Below are 16,503 nucleotides of genomic sequence, written 5' to 3'. Positions count from 1 at the left end.
CGGCCTCGTGTTATTTCCCTGTAACTCCACACCCTGATTTGTTCGACTAGCTCCTTACTTATGAGCTTCTAGGTTGTTTGTAATCTTTTACGCTTGCAGAAGAACCTGCAATGAACACATCACTTTGAACACGTGCACGTCATCCATGGAATGGATTGAAAGAGGTGTGTTCTCTGCGATCCCCACACCCTGGTGTAAGGGAAGGTCTGGTCCTCAGGCCTCCCGGAGCCTCCAGCTGAGCCAGAGATCAAGGCAATCAGGCCCTACGGAGCTTTGTGTCAGGCTCCTGTCCTCCAGTAAAGCCGAGCCCACCAGATCCAATGCCCCCTTACCTGCTCTCCCGTCTCCCCATGCTTCCCGGGGAATCCATCCAGGCCTCGCTCCCCCTGGCAAGAGAAAGAAAATGAAGAGATGAAGACAAATGGGCATCCTTGTGGTCAGAGCCACGGGATGCAAAGGCCGCTAGTGTCCAAGTGTGCTAACCTTTACTCTCTACCTGGCATCTTTGGATACCGGGGGAGCCAAACACACACACACAACAGCCTAGAATTTATGTGTACTATGGCTCAATGCGCATACATCAAAGGTCAGAGAAACCAGATTCCGAATCTGCTTTGCCTTTCCCAAATCTGTGACCAAGGCCAGGCCATGCAGTCTCTCTGAACCAAGCCATCTCTTCATCTCATGGGGTCAAACAAAGTAATGGACATGTGGGGTTTGTAACACAGTTCATAAAACCGTGAGCATATTTACTCATCATTCATTCATCCACTGGATATGTATAAAATCCGCTACACTCCCAGTGCTTGGAATGAAAAGTTAATTGCTGGCCAACAGTAAACAACCATCCACACATCCCGCCAATGCCCACCCATCCATCTGCTTGTGTTCAGAGCTGGGCTTGTCTCTCTTAGCTCTATAATCTTGGACAAGTTACTTCACCTGAGCCTGTTTCTGTTGACCATGTGTCATGGGGATGATGATAATCCCTTCCTGGGAAGACACCTGGGATGAAGATACCCTATCTAAAACACCTGCTTATAACAGATGGGGAGTAGGTGCCACCATCTTTCTCCCAGCCCAGCTCTGTTTTCTTGAGCCAAAGCCTATAGATGTTGGTGTGGTCCTCTCATGGCTAGTGTCCTTGTCCAGTGTTCCCAGTGGTGTTCTTCTCCCCACTGGGCCCCAAGAACTCGGTTGGTGGAGAAAGGAGACTCCCACAGGTGGGTCCATGCAACGAACAGTCTTTTACGTGCCACCCCAGCAGCCCTGGCTTTCTTCTCGGAGTCCCCCCAAAATGGCAGCTTCTCGTTTCCATGTGCTGTGCCCACTGTTGTCTCTGCTGGCTTCTCAACACCCTTCCAGGCTCAGGTCAATGTCCTCTCTTTGGCTTTTGAATCCAAACTAGAGGCCCATCTTTCTCTAGCATGTCCCATTTCATTTCCCTCACTCCTGTTAATTCGATTTGCATCTGTGATCCGCATTACCATCCTTCTCGCTCATGTGAGGACATGAAGGGCGTCTACTCTTCTCGTGAGGGCGTCCCGGTGCCCAGCCCAGAGACGAAGTGTGGCCCCAGCTGACATTTACTGAATGGCCAGAAGACGCACGTGAAAGTTAGTTTGACTCTATTTCTCTATAACTTTATCTCTTAGGTTGTTCTTTCTTTGCCTTTTTTTTTTTTTTAAGGTTGGTGTGTCTTTCAGGATGTTGTTTTCTTTGAATGATTAAAGACTCTTGGTCTTCTGCTCATTTTTCCTGTGCTAGTCTCGCATGCCTGCCTGTGGGTGCTGACCCACTTCACTGGAGACCACTGCCGGGGACCACAGGGCCAGGTGGACTCCTGATGGGTGGGGGACATCAGTTTTTCTTCTTGGTCTGGAAGCTCCCTTTCCCTCTGGGAGGTGTTGGCCACCTGTTCTCTCTCTTACTCTGGGGGCAAACACTGATGCTTCCCACTGACCAGTTCAAGCAGAGGTCAGGGGAGGAGCCCCCAACTCAGCTGCTCCAAGCACAAGGCCCCTGTTAACCACAGACAGCTGCCCCAGGCCCCCTGCCGCCCACAGCCACGGATCAGAACCTGGGGCTCCTTCCAGCACCTCCCCAGCTCCAGTCTGTCCTTTCCCTCCTGCATCTATGTAGACTTAGGAATACCTGCTTTCTGCCCTTCAGAAATTATTTCAAAAATTCTAGAACAATGATGGACATATTTCTGTTTTCAAGCACTATTACATAGTAATTCTCTAAAAACCTCTTTTCATTACATGAGTTTTGGGTGAACAGAGAGGGTATTTCTCTGCATTTTTTTCTCTCTGCTAACCAATTCCACATCGGTTAGCAACATTCTCTTCCTCTACACACCATGAGTTTAGCAGGATGGAGGGCTGACAGCAGATGGGGAAACTGAGGCCCAGATGGAAAGCCACTCAACCCCAGTGGGACATGCTTGCACAGGCACCAGAACCTGGATTTCTGGACCCTTCTTCCTTTATTTCTATTACCGACAGGGCCTGTGGGTCTCTTCCATTGAGCTGGCAAGATCTCAGAACCCACGGAATCCCATGCCCTCACTTTATAGGTGAGGAAACTGACCTTAGGAGTATATCTAGACCAGGGTCACACAGAACCCTTCTGACGGGGCCAGGACTGAAGACAAGGGCTATTGACATCCCAGATCTCTCTTCCTTAGAGAGGGTCAACCCACTAAATGTCACTCCTGAACAGGGCACTTCCTTAGGATTCAGCAGAAAAATCATGTTGGCCATGTACAATTTCATAAGGTCTGCCTCCAAGGAGAGGGCTCTATCTGTTGCTCAAGCCCCATTTCTTACACCCTTGCACACGCAGGGCAAGATCTGTGAGGCCCGGAAGCAAGATGCCTTCCAACGGCAACTCAGGACAGCTGCAGGTGCATGGCTAGCATTAGCCACCCGTGTCCCTGGCCACCGTGCTAGAGAGTGGGGCCAGCTGGGGCACAGCTGGAGTGCCGACAGATGTGTGTGCTCCCTGGTGCGGGGGGGGTACGGGAGGCAGAGAATGGCCAGCACAGGGTGGATGACGGGAGAGAGGAGCTGAGGAGAGCAGAGACAGAGACAGACACACAGGAGACAGACGTCTACAGAGCAGGGTCTCTAACTGAAATGTCTACAGAAGCCCAGCTGGGGCATGAGGTGGGTAGAAGGGGGTGGGAAGCAGAACTCGAAAGGGTAGGTCCCACTGAAAGACTTGACACTTAGTTTTGTTGTGTTGCTATTTGTTGATCTCGCCCCCTGCACCGACCACATGAGCATGACAGAGGACAGGGAGTGGACACCTGACCAACCGCTTGGTTCCCGGCAGACAGTGGGAGCCGGGGCCCTGGGGGGGGGTGCAGGGGGTGCAGGCAGCCACAGCCCACCCCAAAACTCAGACTCAAAGCCTGGTTCTCCCACTCCTATGCTGTGTGACCTTGGACCAGTCACTCGGCAGCTCTGTGACTCAGTTTCCAACCTACAAATATGGCAGCTCCCTCTTACAGCTGCTGTGAGGATTAGGTTAGCTAATATATTCCAAATGCTTACAACAAGATGTGGCACGTGGAAGGTGTCACGTTACAAGCTGGTGAAGCAAAACAGGGACGACGTGGCACAGAGAAGGAGAGAAAAATAAGCCAGCAATAAGGGGCCAGCAGAGAGGAAGTTCACAGGCCAGGAAGGGGTGTGACGTGAACAGGGGACGGAAGGAAGGGAGGAGAGAGACAAGTCAGAGGTCAGGGACCAGAGTCCTGATCCTGTTTTCTGCCAAAGCGGGCTGCCGCCTACAGTCTACCCCGCTCTGAGATTCAACTTCCTCCCTGGGCTGAAATAGTGAAAAGCAGGAACCAAAGAAAGACAGCTGTATTCCAAGGACCCTAAGACCTCTTCGGACACTCACAATCTTAACGGACAGGCTGGTGTGCCTACACGCAAAGGGAAGGGGACCCTGCCCTTGTCCTGAGCACCTGCAGGTCCCAGGTGGGGGCAGGCTCTGTCTCATTTGACAGTTCTGTCAATCCGACGAGATTAAGTGTGTCATCCTGGACGTTCGACTCCAAAGAGAAAGGCGTTCATGGAATCACTCCTGCCTGGGAAGCTCCGGAGGCCCCTCCACGCCGCATCCTCCTGCTGCGGTTCTGGATCTCCGACACCAGGGGGAGCACGCGCCCCATTAAAGCAGAGAGCCACCCTGGCCATGGCATGGAGGCTGCCTTGTGGCCTTGACATCTCTCAGGTGTGGGTGGTGGTGGAGTGCACGTTAGTATGGGAAGGACGTGTGCTGTGTGTCTGCCGGGCACCTGCCACTAAGCCTTTACCTCGTGAAAGAGGGAACGTGTTTCCGTGCCCCCAGCACCCAGGGGGTGTTCACCAAACACTTGTCACAGTGAGACCTGGTGGGCAACTCTTCCCACCATCCCAGAAGGAGGCGGATTGGGGGGATGTCTCCCTGACGTCTTTCCTACAGCGGAGAGGGGGGCCAGTATTCCCCAGGACGGATCACAGCTTTGGGCACTTTGAAACTCCCACTCTGTCTCAATATTTCAGGAAGTGCTCCCAGGGGCCAGGTTCTGTACTTGCCTTCACAACGTACTCAATGGGACTCGCGGAGCCCCCATCTGAGACAGGTGCTGCTAGACAGGACGTGAGCTTGTGTGAGCGCCCAGAGCTAGGCGACACAGAGCCAGTGTGAGAATCTGTTTCCTCTGATTCCAAAGCTGGTGTTCTTACCAGTTTCCTGGGGCTGCCGTGCCCTGGCTCCCCTATCCCCAAGCCAGAGCAGGAACCCTGGGGTCTGGGAGTGTGAGCATCACATCCCCCCGAAGTTGTCCTGGGAGCTCAGTTTTCCAGACAGAGCGGGGGCCACTGCATCCCCCTTGTGGCTCCTCAGTGAGCGAATGGGCTCCTGTCTTTCTGACTGACTGACTCCCCTTGCACTCTGCCCGCTGTCCCAAGCTTAGCATCTCTGCACAGGCCACTCGGACCTACTGCCCCTCAGTTGTCGGGACGCGCTCATGCCTGCAGAACCTCCCACCTTCTGTGCCTGCAGAGACACCTTCTGCAAGATGCTTCGAGCGAGGACAGTCCCCCGCCTTACACCGAGCACCCCGCCATGCCTCTGTCTGGAGGCAGGCTCGGTAATGGATGGATACCGGCTCTCTGTGGCCTGGCTCCAAGCTGGGCAAGGCCAGGCGACCAATGGGCCTGTCTCAAAGGGAGATGGAAACTTCCTTTTGGCTGAGGTAAGAAATCAGAGAGGCCTGCAAGAAAATAAACTGTTTTAAGTACCCATCAGATGTAAGAACTGGAAAGGAGCCTAAGGGATGATGGAGTCCAGGCCTCTTGACAGATGGGAAAGTAAAGGTGCAGAGAGGGGACCAGCTCTTCTTAGAGGTGCCCAGTAAGTTAGCAAGGAAGTCGGAAACATACTCAAAGCTGAGCTAGCAGAACCCAGGCTCACCCTCTCCCCACTCTATCTTTCCCTGTCTCTCTGTCTCTGACCTTTTCTTTGTCTCCACACCCTCCACATATGGCAAATGTCCCCCAGCACTGTTCTATCCATTTTATAAATACTAACTCAATTTATCTTCATGATAGCCTTATGCAATACAGTTACTCTCAAAATCGTTAAATGTTAAATAACTCTCCAAAGGTAACGCTGTTTGCACTGCTCAGAGCTGGAGTCAAGCACAGGCAGGCTGGCTCTAGAACCATCTTGCAGGCCTGCCTCTATGCCACGATGAGCCATCTGGAGCAGCCTGGAGAGATGGGCCAGTGGGGACACTGGCTGGACACCCTCTCCTGGGCCTCACCTGGAGGTGGCCCTCCATTTCCTGAGCTTCTCTGTAAGGTAACACCTGCAGGGGGCAGGGCTGTGGCCAATCTGCAGAGAGAGTTCAGGGGAACGTCCCTTGCCCCACATTTCTGGTAACACTTCAGGCCTGGTGTGCCATGGTGGGGAAGGCCCATGCTGGGAATGAGATGTGTCCAGCACCTGCTGTCTTTATAGTGGGCCACATGGCATCAGGAAACAGCCTCTGGGCTCAGTTTCCCCATCTGAAAATAAGGCAAGCTCTCCAGGCTTCCCTATGGTCATTTCCAAATCGGATAATTTAGGCTTTTGATAGAAATGCACCATTTCGTGGCTGGACACAAGTCGTAACACAAGACTCCAAAAGCTTGCTGGAAAAGCAAGCCGATACGGCCTGGGGGGAAAGCGGTTGCTTCCAAGCCGAGGTTTGGCAAGAACAAGGCACTGAGTGTGCACAGACTGACGTTCCCCTGAAATGTGGGCGGGGAAAGGAAGGACACGTGGAAATGTGGGCTATGTGCTGGACACATTGCATCTGTTATCTTGTCCAATCTTCCAATGAGCTTTGGGGAAGATGTGAATACTTCCACTCTGCAGATGAGCAAACATAGGCTCTAGTCAATCCAGTGGCTGTCCCAGCCCGTAAGTGGCAGAGCCTTCTGTCACGAGGCTTGTGAAGATCCTCAGCTCTGGACTGCAGCCTTCACTGAAACCCTGGGAAACCCAAACTCCCTGGTCCTCAGAAGTGCGGCTAGAGCTGATGCAAACAGGAAGCTGAGAAGAGCATCTTTCCGACGGTGCTGTGGGCCCCCAACACCTTCCATCTGCGGCATTTCCTAGCTGATATGACGTAAGAGCAGCATCCCGTTCACCATCCACTCCTGCGACATCACCTAAGCCTGAGTGCTAAAATGCACCTTCCAGATCCATCCTGCACATTCTTCAAAAAAGCCCAACTTCATTCACCTGCTAGTGAAGGCCTTCTGTAACCTGAGATCAATCCTGGTTCCTGCATCACTCCACACCGATGCCCAGGGCCACACCAATGTGTCCATGGAGGAGGACTGGCTGGGGGCTTGCTGGCAGGTGCTCCCCCAGCGAGTGAGGATGCAAAGATGAATATGGCGAGAGCACTGTGCCCAAGTTGCAAGGGGTCTACATGTGTATGTGGGAGAGACAGACGAATCTGATATAAATGACCAATCAGGGTGAAAACTGCAGGCTTCCTGGGCATTAAAGTGGACAGGACTCAGCAGGAGCTCGAGGGAGACTGAAGGTGCAGGCCTGTTTTGAACCCCAGGCAGGTCTCTGTGCCCTCGGGTGACAGCCAAGACAGAACTCCACCCACCTGGGCTTTTGTCCAGAATCAATGCTGAGTTCACCACGCACTCTGGATGCCAAGCCTGAGCTCCCCTCTTACTGTTCTTCAGCTCAGCCCTTCTCCGGGGCTAGTACCCCAGATCCTGCCTGCTCTTCTTCTCTTGGGTACCAGCTGCCCATCAAGCCGTGTCACCCTGTGCCTGAATCCCCAATTATTCCAAATGCCACCTTCAAGTCCCCACAATGTAAAGAAAGGGGCAGAGAGTCGCAGAAAGGAGATCTGGTAAACCAATTTGTGGGACCATGTTAAAACTCTCAAAAGAGGGGCACCTGGGTGGCTCGGTCGTTAAGCATCTGCCTTTGGCTCGGGTCATAATCCCAGGGTCCTGGGATCGAGCCCTCCATCGGGCTCCCTGCTCTGCGGGAGGCCTGCTTCTCCCTCTCCCACTCCCCCTGCTTGTGTTCCCTCTCTTGCTGTGTCTCTCTCTGTCAAATAAATAAATGGAATCTTAAAAAAAAAAAAAAAAAAACTCTCAAAAGAACCGAGAGATGCAAACCCCAATGACCACGGGGTAAGCAATTTCGCTCTTTAAGTGATAATGATTAAAATTTAATCTGCAAATAGAAATTATGCTTCGGGGACTGAGGTGGGATACCACGCTAGCCCCAGCTTCCCTTGATTCTAAAGCACCTTTTGGAAAGCAACGTGGCAGAGTGCTCCCAGAGCCATGCACAGGTTCACATTCTTGCCCTGGTAATCTCGCTGCCAGGAAAGCAGCCTAAGGAAATAAACCTAAATTTGAAAACTAAGTAAATAAATATAGTGGTCAGTTTAAAAATATTCACCCGAGCATTATTCTTAATCATGAAAAACTGGGAACAACACGAAGCGATCGTTAACAGGGGGATGGACCCATAAATCTCGGTCTGTTTGTGCACCACAGTGGTGTGCAGCCACTTAAAATGAGTCATAAAAACTCTACCGCAGCATGGGGCAGACACACCGCTCATGGGGACAACAGGCAGGACAGGTTGCAAAGCCGAATAGATTATGTATGTCTATGTAAAACGAAATCAGATCTAGGAGAACAAGTCCTACAGAAAACGGACCAACACACCCCCATAATTGTATCAGTATGGCAGGACTGCAGGATAATTTTTGCTATTTTCCAAATATATTGATGTAAAATTAAAATAATAATTTCAAAGCTTCCTATAAGATGAGAGGAACACGCACCCCTGAGGACAGAACAGGGGTAGACTCTGAAAAGCCACCTGGAATGTGACTCGGCTCGAGAGGGCCGCATCCCAGCTATGGATCTGAAGGATGGGCCTGGGGAGAGGCTCCCAAGGATGCAGTGCCCACTGCTGTGTGGGCAGGAGGAGGGGTCTGCCGTCCCTGTCCCCTCTCCAGCTGAACCCTGAGCCATCAACGACAGGAGCTCACATGGAAGGGTCTGGTCTGAGGGTCACCCTGTGGTATGCTGGTGTGTATTATGAAGGAATGGTGACCCCCAGCCCTCCTCAAGCATTCTGGCCACTGTGGTAGTCTGCGCCCGAGAGTCTCAGGGTGGGTCAGTTCCCAATGCCTGGTAAGCGAGGCTGAATGTGAGTCTCCAACACAGCTGTCACCACGCACCCTCTGTTTGGTTTAAGAGTCAGGGTAACTGAGGAGCAGAGAAGTTATATAACTTGCCAAGTGAGATGTGAGCCCAAGGGCACCAACCAGGACTTTCTGAGTCTCATTCGGTTTCTGTCAATACCTACCCTCCCATCCTGCAGCCTGGAAACCCTAAACTCTGTGTGAGGGATTGTAATGTCTGCGGGAGCCGAGCCCACACTCCTGGCCCAGAGCTTACATTTAGGGTGGGAAATTAATGCCCCATCGGCACCCGCCCTTGTCCAGCACACGTGCATGCACACCATCACACACGCACTTGCAGCACACACATGCGGGGACCCATGGGCATGCACATGTATGGGCACCCGTGTGAGGCAGAAGTAAATACCTTTTCTCCTCGGGCTCCCTTTTCACCGCGTTCTCCTTGGAGACCCTGCGGGGAGAGGTGAAGAGCAGGAACACATTTCAGTCCCGCTTCTCTGTTCTGAAGGTCTGAGGGACACGGACAGCCTGTCCGGGAAGGCTGTGGAGATCTGTGTCCCAGAACTCTCTCTCTGCACAGCAGCCTGGGCTCCTCCCTCCCGGGCCTGGGCAGCTACGCCCCCACCGGGGTGCGAGGTGAGCTCCTGGGGTTGGTCTCCTGGCCCGGATTACCCAGGTCCTCCTGGCCAGGCTTGAACACACCCTGGTCCCTGAGCTTACCTGGCCAATGGTAGGAGTGGAGTCAGTCCCCCCTGCCACGCAGAACCTGGATCCCTTCGTGATCATGACATCTGGATCATGAAATCTAGGTACCTTTAAGCCACATTCCTCCACCTCCTCTGGAGAGAGGGCTCCTGCCCTGTCCTGCATCCACTCCACCTTCCTCAGGAGCAGCACCCAGATCCTATGCTAGGGACTTCCTCCACTCTGTGAGCAGAGCTGCCCAACTGTCAGCCAAGGTGTGGGCTTCTCTGACCATAAGATCTAAATGCAATCACTAGCCCCCACCCTGCCCACAGCCACTATCTCCTTTACCATGCTTTGCTGTCCTCCAGCACTAAGCCCCGTGTGACACGTTCTCTGCCTCCCCCAAGGAGAATGGGAGCCCCCTGAGGGCGGTGCCTTCATTCCTTCAATACCACGTCCCCACAGTCTGGAACGTGCCTGCCACTTGATGTTCATGAGCACTTGCTAAATGAACAAATGAGTCAGTCAATGACTGCATCCATCATTGGTTAGCACAAGAATCTTGTAGAAGTGTTGCCTGCAGGCTCCTGCCCCACAGTGACATGCAGGAGCAGAGAAGGACGCACGCATGCACCTGCTCTTTTGCCACATGTAGGGTATGGAGCGAGATGCCAGGGCAGGGCCACCAGCACCCATGCAGGACCCCGCAGCTGCTCCCAGGCAGGCTCGAGGGCCAGGCCAACAGCTCGGTGCACGGCCCTGCTGGAGAGGCTTAAACGCATCCTGTGTTACTATGGAACACCCCCTCTCTCCTCTCCTTTCCTCTCCTGAAGAAAGGACCCTTGGACATTCTGTGCTGAATATGCTGAAGAGGACAGAGACTGCCCAGGCCCAGTTACTGATTCCAGGAATAATACCTACATCCTTGTCCCCAGAGAAGAGGCACAGGGCCAGAACCACACGCTGCTATCCCAGAGGGCAGAGGCTCTGTGGACCACCCAGGCCCCTGGTGGGAGCTGGACATCCCTGCCGTTTTAATTCCATCCAAGTGTCTTGGCCAGACACACACAGATCGGAGGTGTTAAATGCCCCCCAAGGCAAGGCAGGCTGCCTTGCTTGAAAATGACCTTTTACACTGCTTCTTTCATTTGGAGATAATCTCAAAGCTCTTAATGAGAACCAAAAATAGGCTCAGACACCCAAGAAGCCACCTTGCTCCTTACACACATGTCTATTTGCTCACTGCTTACTTCAAGGGGCACGTGGTTACTGAACATTCATCATGGGTCTGGCACTGTTCTAGGGGCTGGGAATTAACAGACTCCACACCCTTCTGGACTGGTGGCCTGGACAGCTGGTAAAAACGTCTTCTTTAGGTCAAGTCTCAGAAACACCTGGGCTGCCGGGTAAAAATGCAGATTCCCGGACTTCAGCCAAAGCTGCTGCATCACTGTCCGGGAATGGGGTCCTGGGAATGTGCATTTAAACCTGATCTCCAGGAGGTCCCCAAGTGCCATAACATTTCGGCATTTCTGGTCTAGAAAGAGACACCAACACTTCATTGCTATTGACACGTGCAAGGCAGTGGGTCCTCCGTGTACAGACACGGGAGGGGGATCTCTCGGGGGCCTGGGTCCCAATCCCTGCAGAAGGGAACAGGACCCCTTCCTGAGGCATGTCTTTACTTACAGGAACTCCAACGTGTCCAGGAGGCCCGGGGAGTCCAGGTGGTCCTTGGAATCCCTGCAGAAGAGTGTTTACAAGAACAGTGTGGGCAGGGGAAGGAGAAGCAGGGGCAGAGGCAACACCCAGAGATCCCTGCTTCTCCCCTGGTTGGGACAGCAGGAGTCACCAGGATTCTCACCCCCATCTGCTCAACTTCAGGGAACAGCTAGAGTGTGTTGCCTCTGAGTTCTAATGAGGCAGGTATAACAATTTCCATTTGTACCTGCCCTGTGCCTCAGGGCCTTCCCACAACCCGGCCAGGATCTGTGCCAGCTTCTGAGAAAGCTGTGTGCGTGCATTAAGTGTGGGGCGGGAAGCCATGCACACCTACTCTACACCTAAAGCCACTAGTTTTGCACCAAGATTTATCCCCTGGAGACATCGGAGGAAAGCAACACTTACCCGCATGCCCACCTCACCAGGCAGCCCCGGCTCTCCTGGGTCCCCCTGCACACACAACACAGTGCTGATCAGAACCCAGTGTGACACAGGCCCAGGCACGCCAGGGCAGCCCAAGCCTCGGGGGCATCCGTGTTGGGAACGCAAAACCCATCACAGACACAAAGTAACGACCAATGAAAGGAGACCCAGGCTGCCCTTGGGAGACGTCCCACGAGCAAAGGAGCTGGTCGCCTTCATTACAAGGGTCACAGCTCAACCCCCTCACTCGGGCTGCTAGAGGTCAGCAGAACCAGCTTCAGACACAACAGTGGAGGAAGCAGTTACTGGAGTGACAGGGGGGGCCTTCTGCATGGAGGAGCCTGGCCATCCGGAGGGGAGCCAGAGGGGTCTGTGGAGTATGGAGCCCCCCTTTCTCTCCTGCTCTCCACCCCAGACCTCCTGTCCTGGAGCGCTAAAGGCTGCAGACATGGAAGGGGCTCACGGTCAAGGCTCCCGCTCCGAGGCCCGCTCACATGTGGCGAACATCACCAAGGGAACACCGAGAACCCATTTCCCTTTGGGTTCTTGGTGAGGAGGATCACTTGGCCCTGGAGTAGACTACCCTGCCCAAGTTGATCACTTTTGGCCTGGGTTTCTGGAGCGTGTTCCAACTCAGAGGCAGGGAGTGGAGAGGTGGAGTCGGGGAGCTGATAAGAGGGAGGCTGGGGGCCACATGCAGGGGACGGGGTGCTGCTTGGTCCCACCCCAACTCCTCAAGCTATGAACTAGGGACCCCGGGGAGTCCAAAGTGCATCACTTTGGGCCTGGACTTCATTCCAGGCCTGGGCACTGGGACAACCAAGACCTCCCATGCAGAACTGCTTGTCAACTGAGTGAGAAACTCACTTCCCGTGCGCATGGCAACCACTGCGGCTGGTGTCATTAATATGATTAGGCTGACCTCCGGGGACCTGGGAAGGTCCCGGTACACATGAGCCCCAGCTCACGCCTGGCCCCAGCAGAGGCCGCCCCACTCAAGGACACGGGCTCTGACCAGGAGCTGCCTGTGGGGAGGGCGGTGGGAGCAGACGTACCCGCGTGCCTTTGCTGCCGTCTCTCCCAGGGGGACCGGGCAGGCCCAGGGAACCCTACAACAGAGAGAGAGCGTCAGTCAGTGCAGGATAAAGAGCACAGGGAATGCAGATTCTCAGGCTTCACTGGAGACCTACCGCATCGGTCGGGGTCCACATTTTAACAAGACCCCCAGGGTCCGTACGCACCTGCCAGCCCCATGTCCCCCCCGCCCCGCCCAACTCATAGCGTGGCCCTTCCTTGCTCCGGGCTCAACATCATACACCCAAAGCACAGTGTTTTCAATCTGGGCCGGATGGACACTGGGCCGGATGCTCCTTTGTTGGGGCTGTCCTGGGCACTGCAGGATGTCCAGGCACATCTGGCCCTACCCACCGGTGGCACTCCATAGTGGCGACAACCAAACGCGTCTCCAGATACTGTCACAAGTCTGCTGAGGCAAACTCGCCCCTGGCTGAGCACCACTGGGCGACAACAGGTGTCTAGAAGGATTTCTTAAGCTGGTGCACACTCCATGCAGAAGCCTGTGATAGGCATACTTATGGGACAGCTGTGGGCAGGAAGGGGGACACGGGCCAGGCTGCTCGCCTTCCACACACATCCTGGAGAGCACATGGAGGGCATTTAAACCCAGGAACTCCAGGATCTCTGAACTCCTGTCCGACTCAGACACTCTTCAATTCAAATCAAAGGATTCTGCCAGGACCTCCAGCCCAGCCTCCCCTCTCTGTCAATTTTCTGTAGGACACTGAGCAAGTCAATGTCTCTTTCCAGGCTCTCCCATCTGTGAAATGAGGTTATTGGACATTCAAACGCATGTGCAAGCTGGTGAATCTGTAAGTAATAGTAAGCAAACACTGTGTGCTGCATTACGTCTTCTGGTTCTACCACCTTATGCAATCCTCAAATAACCCTGCGGGATAGGTCTCCCCGTTTTCTCAAAGGCGTGTCAGACCTTGTACGTTCCCAGTGTTCACCTATAAATGAAGACGCGTGCATGCGTCCATACACATGCACACACAGACATACTTCTATAATTTCTATGAAGTGCCTTCCACGGACGCGACATTCCTTCTAAGTCAGCGTGATATGGAAAAGACAGACCGATAACTGGGGCTCTGATGTCAGACAGACATGAGTCTGCATCCCAGCTCTGCACCTTTCCAGCTGTAGGACCTCATACGCAGCCACCCTGGATGGCCGTGTGCGTCACCGGCCTGTCCCTGTGTGGACAACGAGGCCAGCAGCAGCATTGCTCCCGTGAGCGAGGGCTTGGCAATGCAGCGCACGGTCAGCGGTGGGGCCGGCCCGGGCTTCCGGGCAGCCTGCGGTCAGCACAGCTGTCCTGCCCGCGATCACGGAGGGAGTAGGCAGCACCACACTGCCCAGGCAGACTCATGGCAGGGAAATGAGACCGTCCCCTGTGTGCCACGCACATAATACGCTGGCGGGGGCGGGGGGCGGCGGGTCACAGGAGATGCACCCTCCCGCCCTCACGGAGCAAGTTCACAATGCAGACGGGGTGCCTGTGCTCACGCAACACACCCATCTGCTGGTTAGTGGTGTTTGGTTCTTAGACTCGGACCAGGAGGCTCTAGTCCTGGAGACTGAAGGGACTGGTGAACGTGAGGAAGCTTCCAGAAGGGATGTCTCCAGGTGAGGCAGCCTGCGGAGGGAGGCATCAAGGACCCAGCAGACTGAATGCCAGGTCCTGCCACCCTCACTTAGCGGAAGGAGGGCCACCTGAGGCAAAGGACTTCATGTCTGGGGGGCTCGGTTTCACTTTCCGTGAAATGGGAATAATCACAGCTACTGTGAAGTTTTTTAAGTATTAAATGTCTCTGCAATGCTCCACATAACATTGCCAAAGTTGCTCTGGATGATACCAGTTCGATGTGTAATTAAATTGTGAGGGGTTGGGGGAAGGTGGGGGTTCTTCAGTCAAATAGGTTTGTGAAATACAGAGTTAAACCCAGTTAAACAGGGTCCTTTGCAGCAGGCTTCCTGGAAGCCTTGAATCTGCTTGGTGGTGGTGGTCGTCCAGTGTCCTCGCCTACCCACCCGATCTGGCCACGGAATGCGTGAGGGACTGCAGTGGCTCAGTGCACGCACAGGGAGATGCGCCCAGGCTTTTCTGCATCTCATCACGGGCAAAACCGAGTCCTTTTCCACCTGTGTCAGGGAGACCGGGCCACCATTGTCAGGGGCTTGAAAGTGCTGGAAAGGAGAGTTATTTACAGACTAAGAGGAGGAAATATGGGACCGTCTCCAGTGGGCAAGCATTGTACTCAGGTGCGATTCAGGGAGCGAGACTTCCTCGTTGGTCTTCAGGTAAGTGTGGCTGTCCTTGGTTGGATACAAGGGGCAGGCGAGCAAGCTATGGATGTTCCACAAGAGGACGTGTTGTTCAATGTTAGGGACCCGGGGTTTCCTCGGCACCAGTGGGAGTCGGGTGCTTCCTGGGGTCAAACCTCCGGTGGCATCCTTGAGGGAAGGGCTGCCCCAACAGGCCATGTCTCAGCCACAATTTACATATCCGCACAAGGGGGATGAACCCCCGCCCCGCCGTGAGTACATGCCTTCCAGCGGTGCCTCGAACTCGTCCCAGGACACTCCGACAACGAGGCAGCTATGATCTACACTTAGTAGTTTATCAAATGCAAGCACAGAGATTCCATCATGTGTCCAAAGTTGCAGTGTCTATACCCAGAAGACCCACTCGGGGCCCCAGGACCTGCCTCTCTGCGGCATTTGCACGCGCTGGGTCACCGGATGCTCGCAGTCCTGTGGGCCAGGCAGTCCCCACTCCATCTGGAGCACTCGGGCACAGAGGGCCGTGGCTTTCTCGAGCCCACGCAGCCACTAACGTGGCCGCTGACACTGCAAGCAGCCGTGCTTGCACGCCCAGCCCAGCCCCACTGCCCTTCTCCAGGGACCCTGTCCCTCCCCCTCAGCCTCACTTCCCAGGAAAGCAGCAGAGCTCCTTCAACTGCCTGCCTGGAGGCGGGCGCCCCAAGTCAGGCCAGGACGCTGGTGGTCAGGAATAGGGCGGGCTCAGCTCCCCGGCTGCCCGGTCTCCAAGTTTTATCCCCTGCCGCGTCCTGCACTGATCTGAGCAGATGGCATGGACATCTGCAGATGGCAGGGACCGCAGCCTACTTAACTCTTGCTTCTCTACAACTCTAGGGCTAAATTAAAGATTTCCCAAAAGGAGGGATGTCCGAGAAGAGTAAAGACCTCCTTGGAGGAAATGCCCTCGATGGTGCTTCCCCCCCACAACCAGGCCTATTGCGGGACGTGTGCAGAGCTCCCCCTAGGTGTTGGTTACCCAGTTAAGACGGCGGGTCCTTGAAAGGCCAGTCTGTCTTCTGGCTGCTGCAGCTGAAGGCAGGGGAAGGGGTGTCTTGGTGGGCTCCTGCCTCAGGAATAAAGGGGGGAGGGCAGCAGGGCATTGGAGCTCCCAGGACCGTCTAATAAAGGGGGCCGGGGAGGAGACCAGAGACAATGCCAGAGGGAACTCCAGAGAGTTCCGGAACCTTCCCTTTGCCCAGCTGTCACATTCCAGCCTTGCTGGCACTTCCCAATACCCGCCCAACATGTATCTGGATGAATCTGTCTCATTCACTGACAGGAGCTCCAAGAGGCGGGGCGTCAGGGCTCCAGCACCTACCTCCCTGTCACCACGGCATGCTCTGCACAGGACCCCACAAGTGCTGTCTGCTCCAATCCCTTCCTGAGCCGTGTGGGCTCCTAAGCGAGACAGCAGGGACTTTTAAGTTAGCCTTGCAGGTATGAACCCCCAGGGACACAGGGAACAGCAGGGCGTTGTAGAAAAACAGTGGTCTCAAGAGCCAGCCAATTGAGGCTTCAAA

The 16,503-nt window shown here is 54.4% G+C and overlaps 1 protein-coding gene across 1 annotated transcript in view; it reads right to left on the bottom strand.

Annotated features, from left to right (window-relative positions):
* Nucleotides 1–16,503, bottom strand: part of COL22A1 (collagen type XXII alpha 1 chain) — a 250,581-nt gene that overhangs the window by 144,122 nt on the left and 89,956 nt on the right. The window contains exons 13-17 of the mRNA XM_078071952.1: nt 12,634–12,687; nt 11,561–11,605; nt 11,123–11,176; nt 9,153–9,197; nt 333–386 (exon numbers count right to left, since the gene is read on the bottom strand). Of these exons, the coding sequence (XP_077928078.1) occupies nt 333–386; nt 9,153–9,197; nt 11,123–11,176; nt 11,561–11,605; nt 12,634–12,687 (252 nt within the window). The remainder of the gene's footprint in view (nt 1–332; nt 387–9,152; nt 9,198–11,122; nt 11,177–11,560; nt 11,606–12,633; nt 12,688–16,503) is intronic.

Source organism: Halichoerus grypus, chromosome 5 (genome assembly GCF_964656455.1).
Source record: "Halichoerus grypus chromosome 5, mHalGry1.hap1.1, whole genome shotgun sequence".
Taxonomy (NCBI): Eukaryota; Metazoa; Chordata; class Mammalia; order Carnivora; family Phocidae; genus Halichoerus; species Halichoerus grypus.
The sequence above is the reverse complement of the archived record's forward strand: the minus strand, read 5'-3'. Positions and strand labels throughout refer to the sequence as shown.